This window comes from Gouania willdenowi, chromosome 16 (genome assembly GCF_900634775.1).
Source record: "Gouania willdenowi chromosome 16, fGouWil2.1, whole genome shotgun sequence".
NCBI lineage: Eukaryota > Metazoa > Chordata > Actinopteri > Blenniiformes > Gobiesocidae > Gouania > Gouania willdenowi.
Genome location: NC_041059.1, coordinates 24,657,529 through 24,669,543, shown reverse-complemented (window position 1 = coordinate 24,669,543; position 12,015 = coordinate 24,657,529). Strand labels below are relative to the sequence as shown.

Below are 12,015 nucleotides of genomic sequence, written 5' to 3'. Positions count from 1 at the left end.
TTCTGACTTCTCCTCAAAGACAAATCCCTCCTCCTGCAGCGTTTACCCCCCCTCCCCACAAACAACAACAAACAATGCCGCTGACCAATGTTTAAAGTCTACAGCATCACTCAGCTCCTTTCTCCCAAGCCAAAGATTGAAATCGATAACCACACTTGGGGGCTCGAGCCTCAGTCAATCCCACTGAGGTGTGGCAGAGGCCGCCAGCCTGAACCCCACCCAGCGAGGAGCGGGCCTCAGGCAGAGACCGTGTAGACAGGAAGGGGAGTGGGAGGGGAGGGGAGGGGGGGGGGGGGGGGGGGGGGGGGGGGCTTTGGCAAAGAGGGAGCACTGGTGCACAGGAGAGCCACATTGAACAGTGTCAGGGCCTCGGGGCCTACTGGGACGCTGATAAAGTACCTGGACATTTTTATAGACAAACTACTTATTTCCGTCCTCATATCGCTTGGGAAGACTGATAACTTTATATTCCTCTCAGGCAGACAAATGAAAAGGAGGGGGTCCATTCGGCGAGTTTAATTGATCAAACTGTAGCCACAAGGGGTTTTTTTTAGAGATAAAAGAGACTAGCACTTTCCCCCCGTACAATACGGAGATCTTTTAAAAAGCAGAGCCGGTGAAGAAAAAAAGAGAATGTAACTCATTATGCAAAGTCATTACAGGCCTCTGACTACGCTGCTGAGAAAGGAGGAGTAAAATGGTGAAATTGTACTGGACGGGATTTCCAGAGGTCAAACTGCCAGTCATAGGATAACATTATTTTACAAAGTCCAGATAATCTCCATTCCAAAAAAAATTTTAAATAGCTGTTTTGAGGTCAGGCTAAAACTCCATGATTTTTTTATGCGTCAAACAACATTACATTTGCATTTCATTATGACCCAAGGGAAGTCTTGAAGGGCACAGGGTACCAAGTCAATGATTCAGATACAGAATTGGAGAATATTCACAATAGGAAATGAACTTAGAACCTTACTGAGCTGAAAATCTATAATAGTTTCATTGGATCAGGAAAAGGAAAAGCAATGCAAAAACAACCAAAAATGTCTTGTAGGTAGGCCTGGGCAATGTATCAACATTCAAGATATATCAACAATTTATATTTTGGCGATACAGAAAATTACAATATCGGCTATAACAATATATTTTTATCTCATGGCTTATTTTGTATTAAATGGCTCGTTTTAGGAGTCGCTGATTTCGTTACTGCTCAGAACAGCATGAAAAGCACAGTAAAGCCCTATTTGCATTAGTTTTACCTACACATGCGATTTGTAATAATTACGGAGAATGTCTGTGCGAATCAGCCATGTCAGAAATGTGCAAAGTAAAAATTCCCCCGCAAATTACCAACTATATTTTGCTGAACTCCGAGGTCCTGTGATAATACTAATCCAATGCGAAAAGGCCTCTCTGTGATTTTGACAGAAATGGGCGGGGTCTGATGCGTGATTACGCGTTGTTTTGTTTACGGGACGCATGTTTATTTACTTTTGGCAAATTTTAAGGCTTCTTCTCACGTCCAGTGCCTACTTTTCTTCTTAGCGCCTGCCATGTTGAAAACAATGTGAGCGAATGTTACGCAATATGCAGCTCGTGGACATCATATCCGGGAGATATCCGTATATTTCATTTATTTATTGCATGGGTTCCCAGATAATACCTATCTCATACGAATGGGGCTTTAGATGAAATGCTGAGTGTGTCCTAACCAGTGTTGGGAACGTTACTTTAAAAAAGTAATTAGTTATAGTTACTCACTACTTGTTCAAAAAAGTAACTGCGTTAGAAACTAAATTACTCTTTAATAAAAGTAACTCATTACCAAGGTAAGTAACTATTTGCGTTACTGTTAGAAAAAAAAAGTTGCTATATGTCAAAGAATTCACATTTTTTAGATGCGTGTGTCGTTGTGAGGTGGTTCATTCAATTTGAGACAGATGTGGTCAAAGTCTTCACTCCTGGATATAATGAACACTTCACATGCACTTTCTTGCCTTTGACCACAATCAATTTAAAGTAGTGTTTATATCGTCACCTTAAAATGACAACTTTTCATCAGATTGCTCCACGCTCAACATCTCTGCTGCTTCATCCAATCTGCTGTGTGTGTGTGTGTGTGGTGTGTGTGTGTGTGTGTGTGTGTGTGTGTGTGTGTGTGTGTGTGTGTGTGTGTGTGTGTGTGTGTGTGTGTGTGTGTGTGTGTGTGTATGTGTGTGTGTGTGGTGTGTGTGTGTGTGTATGTGTGGATCACAGTTTATTCAATCAATGCATGTAACGCACCACATTTAACGTTCAGTAACGATAACGGCGTTGTAACGGCGTAAAAAGTAATGAGTTAGATTACCCCGTTACTGAAAAACAAACGCTGTTACAAAACGCCGTTTTTTTAAACGCCGTTATTCCAAACACTGATCCTAACCTTCCCCTAACAAAGCAACACTACAGAACTCACTCACACATGCTGTCCTACACAGGAGAAAAAGCCAAAAGTGGCACATATTGTGCAGTTGTTTGTTAATAAATGTGCCTGTTTGGCTTTTTGCATCCGCAAATTTAACCCAGAATTGTCTTTCTGGAAAGACTTTATCAAGTTAAAAGTAGGGATTTATATCGTATATCACCATTTTCAGAAATAAAATATTGAGATATGAGTTTTGTTTCATATTGCCCAGCCCTTGAAGGCATTAAATTGTTTATTTTTGCACTATTTTCCAGAAAAATAAAGAAAGATTACACACTATTCAGGGTATTGACAGAATCAACCTCTGAATAAACAAATGAGAAACATGAATTCAACATGTTAATGCTACTATTTTGACTGGTTGAAACAATAACCAATTAAGCAAACACCAGTTTGCACTTGGCTAATACCAACTCATTCATCCTCTATATACCAAAAGTGGACAATTGAGTGTTGTTGTTTTGTGGGCTTTTGAGGTAATTTTCTGTTATTTCATAGTCTTTTTGTGAATTTTTCTCTCGTTGTTTTAGCTTGTTTATTTGTGTTGTCAGTTTGTGCGCTTTTTAAGCTGTTTCATATATTTTCCTGTCTTTTCCTTGGGTTTTTTTGTGTTTTTGTTTTGTGCTTTATGTTGTGTGGTTTTGTGAGCCATTTTGTGAATTAATGTTGTCATTTTGCGATTCTGGAATCATTTTTGTGTATATTTATTGTTGTTTTTTATGTTTTTCTTGTTGTTTTGTTAATGTCGCAATGATTTTGTATCTTTCCCTCATTTTTGTTCTTTCTTGTTGCCACTTTGGGTGTTTTTGGAATCATTATTGTGTTTTTTGTTGTACGTTTGTTTTTGGAGTCATTATGTGTCATTTTGTTGTCTAGTGTATTTTTCTGTAATTTTGTATGTGTTTTAAATCATTGTGTGAGTTTACTTTGAGGGCCAGACAGAGTTAGAGCGAGGGCCACCAGTTGCCCACGTGTGTTCTATACTGTCTAATCCTGAACATTGTCTGCAGCACCTCCCAGTATACACTCACTGTGTTCAGTGTAAGCTGCACTCCTATTGCTCCTGTCGCACCTATGCAAGTGAAGAAACTCCAGCGCAACTGAAAAAACATTTAAACCTCTCGCTTGTTTGCATGCTGTCTGAATAATGGCGCATTTATTGCCTTTTCTCTTCTTCAGTAGTAGTTCCTTCACCTTTACTGTAAAGCAATAAATATGGAATGCCAAAAAACATGCAAACTGCGTTTCAAAAAGTGAAACGTACAGTCTTCTCTGTAAGAAGCACCTGACAATCATGAGCAATAGCTTAGCCATAAACAGGACCTTTAACTGGGATAAGTTTTGGATCAGTGGGACAAACACAGTAACACTGACCAATGCTACACTGAGCAAACCTGAAATCAGTTTATTAACCCAAATACTTCATTAATGGCACTTTTGCCTGTTATGTTACAGTGTTTAGTTTGAGCAACATTAATCATTTCCTCAGTATGACTGTCAGAATTAAAGGTAACAATTTACCAGCGTCAGAAACGCATGTACACTCTCAGTACGATGCAAACTCAGTACATGACCCCGGATCCGATCCAGATGAAACTCGGTGGAGTATTTAAGGAACCAGCTAAACATAACTGAACGTTCAATGACAGACCGAGAAATTCATTTTTGAAATTTCACCAATTATGAGAGATAGGGATTTTTTCATTTTTGAAACTGATCCAGAATTAGTTTATTGATCAGAATCCCCTCCAAAATGTACTAGAATCTTCCACTGCAAAGGCCTTGGTTATATTTTTTGTCAAAATCCATTTAGTGCATTTGACGTAATCCCGTAAACAGATAAATAAACGCTGGTGGAAAAAAAACTAAAGCCTGGTTTATGCTTGACGGGCGTGGGTGCGCGCGCCAAAAATGACGTCATCGTGTAACTAACCCTTAACTCCAACCATTGAAATTACAATGTCTTTATAAATCAATTTCATAATATTTTTGTATGTATTAAAAAGTCTCAATCTACTCAGTAAAGATTTGGATAGCTTCAACTCACTTTGAAATGTGTGACTGATCCAAAACTGTCTATGGTCGTTCTGAGTTTGAATCTTAAAACCATGGGCAAAGAACTAGGGATGTCCCGATACAACTTTTTCATTTCCGATATTGCAGCCTTGCGTATCGGCCGATATCGATATTGATCCAATATCAGCATGAATTATACATACTTTTTTTTCTTTTTACTTTATTTAATAAAAAAAGAATTAATACTTATTTTGTAGTGTGGAATGTCAGAAAAGGCTTGATCAAGTGATGTCACTCAAACAGAGAACAACAGTCAGCGACAGTAGGTATGAGAAACACTGACCCATTTATTATTAACCAATTGGTTACATACATTTTAACCTTCAACATATTATCTACAGTATTTTACAATTGAATAAAATAAGAAAAAATGAATTGAAAATAAATAAATACATTTAAAAAAAAAATAAAATAAAAAAAAAATCGGAAAATCCTATATTTGCTTTCAGGCTAATATCGGATATTGGTCCGATATCGATATCGGATTGGGACACCCCTACAAAGAACCGGGGTGTGTAAGTTGCCACAGAATTGACTGTGCATGTAAAAGACTTGGTTACTGTCATTTTCACACCCAAAAACAGTTAACAATTTATGGGCCAGATTACACCCCATAGGTGGGCCATTTTTTGCCAGCATGCCCCATGTTTAAAACCACAGGTGGAGGTAATTAGCCACACTAATTTAAACCTATGCTGGAGCATAGCTGCTGCTTAATGATTCCAACACTGGGTTATCACCTAAACATAATAGAGACCCATTATAAATATTCCATTATAAGGCATCAAATCCTTGTGTTTCCCATCTTCTTTTTTTTTTTCCATTAAACACAATTAAAGGGAATTCATTATTATATGCATGAAAGGGAGCTTTGCACACTTTGTTTCTACCTCTCAATAAAGCTAAATTAAAGTCCCAAACATCCAATAACAAATGGTTGCACAGCATATCTAGTCCATCACTGGGAACAAGGCGGGAGGAGGAGGGAAAGGGTTAGATCTGCTCTCCTCTCCAGCCATGCACCACGTACACTGCCTCTAAAGCACAGTATCAGAACAGGAAAAGATCATTTCACTCACCAGGCTGTTCAGCTTCACACAGAAACACTTCCTCCCGTTGAAACCCCAAAGCGAGAGGTCGACATGGTGAAGAAGACGCATCCGTCCATTTCTGTGACAAAAACGTCGCCGCTGCCGCCGCCGCGTGCGCGTCTTCACCGGACAAGTCAAACGTGCAGAAATAACGAGTAGAAAGGCGACAAAACGAGCATATCCTCGTCGTGAGAGGGAAGGGGGGGATTTTTTTGTAAAGATGTGAGAATGCATTAGAATGCAAGAAATGGTGTGATGGCGAGAGGAACCGTTGGGAGAGACGGATCTGCATATGGAAATTAGGGGTTAGCGTGGTTAAAATTCCACCTAAACGCTGCATTACTTAGTATTAATGTGCAGTAGACAGAGGAGACAAGTGGCCCTCAGCAGTGGGTTGGAGCACCAGGAAGAGTCGAGTAGCTTTCTGAGTTTCTCTCAAAATACGCTCACTGCTTTGTATTTATATTAATGCATCTACGCTTATAAAAATATATATATAATTAATTTTTATTCATCTTTAACCGAGCTTAAGAATTGCATAAAAAAACCTCTAGTATACGTTTATGAACATATTCACACATTAATAGCCTAAACTAACAACAATTCCCTGTTTTAGGAGATAAATTAACTGTTTCATTTCCGGGACTGACGGTCATGCTTTAGCCCCGCCCTCTCAGAAACTTTAGACCAATCAGAATAGTAAGAGGGTGGGCTCACGCATGCGCGCAGTGAACGAGCGGGAGACCCTGAAAACCCAAACAGGAAAGAAGTATGACGATGAGCCAACTCTCTATACGTCTATTCCATAAAAACCAGGTTAGTTCTGTTGCTATTCAGAATTGTTACTAGTAGATATATGTTACTCAGTGATAAGGATATTCGTAAAGGAAACGTGGTTACTCGTAAACCATGAAGTCGACGAATACGTGACGACTGTTGTGTGCATTTTCGTTCATCTGGTTTAATCATGTGTAATTAATGACAGACGAGCGTCCCAGGTTTAGGTTAATATAGCAGTAGATGAAGGCTTAACAGAAACACTTTGTCAGATTGTCTAATTCTTCAGTGTTTTCGTCAATCTTTCAACGCTGTCAACAACAGTGCAGTGGGTCACCAGTTAAAATGGTCACTTGTACAACTCTAACACCGGAGAATCCTTTTTGTTTTATTCTTCTGATTAATCACGAAAATAAACTTCATTTAGATCTCTCTACCATAACTTCTCGTTTGAATGCAATTATTGTTGCTCAAAATAAATTCAACACTAATGACAAACAGTCTTACTACTTATATTGGTATGCACCCTGTTTGATTATTACAGGTACAAATAATAATAATATATATACTGTACTAGGGTTGTGTATAGGGTCACGATACGATATATCCCGATAATAAAGTATAATGTGAATATTGTGATTTATATATATATATATATATATATATATATATATATATGTGATTTGAGAAACAACTAATGTAAATGTGTACACCTTCATGAGAACATTATGTATGAAATATCTTTTATTGGCATAATTTACCCTCAAAACATTGATTTTAACATTGCATGTGCCAACAACTTGAAATAAAAAAATAACTGGCTTTTAAACCAACTTTGACTTTATTGCAACTTAACAGAGGCATATGCCTAGAACAACAAATAAATGCAGAAAGTACTTTACCTATATATATATATATATATATATGGGATGCACCGAAATGAAAATTGAGCCGAATAAAATATAACGCTTGGCCGGATATCGAATGGGGTTGTTAAGTTTTTCACTTTTTTTTTTTAAATAGAGCATAAATGGCCTAGAATACATTTTAGACATGTTTTTTAAAGAAAGTAAATGTTTATTGAATATTCTGACATTTTTTAAACAGTCCAGTAGCCTTTGCTTTTCAAAAAAAACTAAAGTGCATTAAAGGGAAGGTGTGATGAAAAAATCACTTTATAATGGTTTTGCTACAGTGATATACATTCCTTTAGCCTCATTCAGAGGGACAAAGTTTAAAAAGTTCTGTTTCCTCCTTCCGTTGTTATTCCACATTTTGTAAAAAGTCAGCTTTAAACAGGCGAGTTGGATTTTGACGTCACCTAACACGCCTCCTAGAATGTGAGCTCCTCCCTCTCCAACCATCCAACAGCTAAAACAAACACTGCGGTTTAATATAGAATATATATTATACTTTATTCTCATATATGTAAATGCAAGCTGCACTACTGGACGCCCAAACTGCACTACTTTTTCTGCTGCCGATCGTGTTGGGAGTCACTGCTTGGAGCCACGGACACATTGTTTACACACATCAGCTGTTAGCACTCCATGCTACACCAGCCTATGCAGCTTGTAAACTGAGGAGGAAACGATGGGAATGTTTACGGATTCGTGGCTCACAGCGCTAACAACGGACTCCGTTGTGGATTTGGATGGCCGAATGTTGCTTTTTTTTTTTGCAATATTCGGCCGAATATATCCGGTGGCCGAATTTTCGGTGCATCCCTAATATATCCATATATATATGGAAGAAAGTGATTTTTGCATTATAACGCGATATTACGTAAAGTGATTCTCGGATTGATTAAAAATGCATCCTATATATATATATATATATATATATATATATATATACCAACAATAATGATAATCTACTAGGGTACATCCCACAATGTGTTCATAGTATACAACTGATTGCTTTCACTAATGATTATATAATCACTACATGCTGTATGTTTGTTGGTGGATATAATGACTGATTCATAACTACAGTGTTCATTAGGATGCAGGTCAGATATTTGACCTGGATATTTCAAATGGTGACCATGATAGTAAATTAAAAACATGTTTTACAAAAGTGATATTTTTTATATAATATGTAAATTTCATTTTATTTGAGCACGAGCCAATAAAAAAAAGTCCCTTTTAAAAGTGTTGTGTTGTTTGTACTAAGGTAGTATCACTTATTATGGTTTAAAATGTGTTATGAAACCTGTGTGAATAATCGGCTTTGTGAACCACAGTGTATACATATTTTCTTTGTTTATTCCCAGGATAGATCATAGTGAATCTGCTTTAACAGAATGGCAGAACCATTCAGTCCATCCCTCACACCTCCAGTTTCCCCATCTGCACCAGAGAGCCTGTGTGAGCTGCCTCCATCCCTACCGCCGTGCTTCTGCTGCTCTGACATCACAGACGACCCCGTGGGAGCGCTTTCCATTGTAGGATACATTGCAAGAGGTTCCCTGAAACGGTACCGTCAATCTCATGTCAGATTGTTTCACTCAGAGGAAAATAGTAAAAACAAAACAAATGGTGCAGTTGTTGTCGTCCTGTTTGTTTATTTTGTAGAAACAAACATTGTTATTGCTTTTGAAATTTAAGGTCAGTCACCTGATGTACAGCTATTGGCTATTCATACGGAAACGTATGAATAGACTGGCAGTCTATGCATATGCAGCGCCCCTCATTGGCCAGTTTAGGTGATGTGATAGGTGCAACACGTGACTTAAAGTACCGTCAGTTTTATTTTAGCTCATATTTATTTTTAGCTACCCCGCTAACCCTTTTATTTTAGCCCTAACCCAGGGGTCTGCAACCTTTACTCTCAAAGGAGCCATTTTGCCTAATCTCACCTGGATGAAAGTTAGTTAAATAAATCTTTCCCCACACAAATAAATATCTCTAGTCTTTTTGTTAGTTTAGTTATCTTAACCAGGGATTTCAAATTTAAGATTAGCCACAGGTGCAAGGAAAGTAGGAAGGTGGCAGACTTATTGCACAATGTGATTTATTTTTTGGTTATCAAATTGTTTTGCCATACTTTCATTTGAAGTTAATGTCATTAATCATCAATACCATCTGTAAGAAATAACAATTAATTATTTTAATAATTTTTCAAAGCAATAGGGAGCCGTTGCGAAAGAGTGAAAGAGCCAAATGAGGCCCCAGAGCCGCAGGTTGAAGACCCCTGCCCTAACCCTAATCCTAAACTAGGAAAGACCCTAAAATGCTTGTTTTTTTATTCATGTTTATTTAACTGTAACCCTAACCCAGGAATGACCCTAAAATGTAAAAATGTTTTGTATATGTATTTTTAAAGGTGGAATTTGGCGTGTTAAATATGTTAAAATGAAAAATGTATATGACCAAAAGCGGGATTCGAACCCAAGGCAGCAGAAGAAAGAATTCTTGAGTCAAGCACTTAGACCACATACTCATCCTGACACAGTGAAAACACACAGGCACATTACGCTTATGTAGAAAAGGTCTGGGAAACGTACATTTCCGTATCAATAGACACTTTGTTTAAAATAACTCAGAAGGCAGAAGTGGACAGTTAGCTGATTTATATTAAAATACAGGTGAAGGGTGACTTAGGGATGCTCGATTATAGAAAAAATAATAATCACGATTATTTTAGTCATAATTGAAATCACAAATATTCAAACAATTATTTGTCAACAAAACATTATTTCCTTTTTGTACAAAACAATGTAAAATCTATTCTTTAAACATAAATAAAATCCTTCAAACACTAAAATCAAGCATTTTTGCAGCGTTTCTCTTCTGCAGTGTTTCAAAACCGCAAGCAACAACTTTCATCGTACAGGCTAGGCTAGCTTTAGCTTTAGTTTTGAGAGGGGCAGGGCGGAGGAGCTAGCATGCATTAAACAACTCAAAGATTATATAATAATCTGTGTTTGCCAAACTTTGTACCTTGTAGATATCCAAAATCGTAGACGTTTGTTTTATTTAGCAAATAAAACATATGTAAAATAAAAAAAAGAATAAATAATAATAATAATTGTTCTTTCGCGATTGTTATTTTTGTAATCGTTGATTGTAATAATCGAATACGCAATCGGATTTTGATTCATTGCACAGCCTGAGGCTGACTGTTGATCCTCCACACAGCCTGCTGCTGGATCTCGACCCTGCTCCTACAGAGTATGAGGCAGACACAGTGGACATCTTTGGCTTCCCCTGGGTGACAGAGACAGCACTAATAGAGTCTACCAAGATACTCTTCGGCCTGTTCAGGTAAGATGACATCTAAAACAACACGATCAAAATCTTGTATGTCTTAATTTATTACGTATTTACTGTTTCTATCTCTGTTGCTTTAGACAAAAGGTGTATACGTTGGAAACCCTGGTGCAATCCGGCTCACAGGACTTTGGTAAACCTTTTGTTGTAATCCCTAATCTGTAAATTGCTGTCATTTATATGCGGCCGTACATGATGAATTATTGACTATGTAAATTTGAGTCACAATAGAACAGACACATCTGAACAAATCCCTGAAAAAAAAAAAAAAACTGCAAATACGCTCTCCTAAAACAATCAGTTGCAGACATGTTCCAATATGCCTTTGAACATATTTAGAAGAAGGAAACCATTATCATACAACACTGTATTGCATGTGTAAATCAAAATGTATTATGTATGTGTGATTTGCAGGCAAGGCAGAATGAATGTGATTGGATGAGCAAAGTTCATCACGTGGAGACTGGGAAGCCTGTCTACTATAGTTTGAGACGGCAAAGAGACGGGTTGATAAGGAAGTGATTAAAATCAGATTTTGTCTTTGAAAGTGATGAAAGCAAGGGAAAACAAATGAAGAGGCCGTTAAGTGCATGAAGATTTAGATCAGCTCCAATGTACTTTGAATCACATTCTGTAATATATTCAGTGCGTTGTGTAACGTTTTAAGCAATTTTACTTGTGTGTGCGTGTGTGTGTGTGTGTGTGTGTTAGGTCAAGCCGGTATCCTCCACTATGAGGCAGAAGAACTTCGGCAGCAATGTGTTTTTTTCCTTCAGTATGTGAAGGTTTTTTTATACAGGTAAATATATCCATTGTAAAGCACTAAAGGGGAAAAAAATAATAAACAATCAGCAGAATCTCAATAACTCGAAATTATCAACAGCAACATGATTATAACCAGACTCTCTTCCTCTTTGTATTCCTTTTTAACCACCAGATCTAATTTGTTTACATTTCATTTTTATTTGAAGATTTATTTTTTTCCAATTTATTTTTTTATTATTTATTTTGTCACATCAAAAGTTTCAGTTTCAGTTCAGTTTACAAAATATTCAACATAAATCACAATTTAAAAATATATATAACAAGACTAAAACAGGCAGAAGCAAAATGTCTCATACAAGAGAAATGCAAGCATTTAACAATTACATTTGAGTTGCCTTTTTTCAAATAATGCAAAATATATACATTTAAATACATATATACACATGTATCTTCATTTATATACAACATTTAACTAATGCCAAAAAACACAAACATAAATCTACTGCTTCACATAACTATACTAAAATATATTGTGACATTTTCTTTTTGAATTAAATATTGTCACTCA

The 12,015-nt window shown here is 37.0% G+C and overlaps 1 protein-coding gene across 1 annotated transcript in view; it reads left to right on the top strand.

Moving 5' to 3' along the window:
* Positions 1–6,355: 6,355 nt before the first annotated feature.
* Positions 6,356–12,015, top strand: part of mms22l (MMS22-like, DNA repair protein) — a 29,655-nt gene continuing 23,995 nt past the window's right edge. Inside the window, 5 exon segments of the mRNA XM_028470971.1 lie at positions 6,356–6,447; positions 8,684–8,886; positions 10,551–10,676; positions 10,763–10,815; positions 11,394–11,481. Coding sequence (XP_028326772.1) covers positions 8,714–8,886; positions 10,551–10,676; positions 10,763–10,815; positions 11,394–11,481 — 440 coding nt within the window. The 5' untranslated portion in view covers positions 6,356–6,447; positions 8,684–8,713.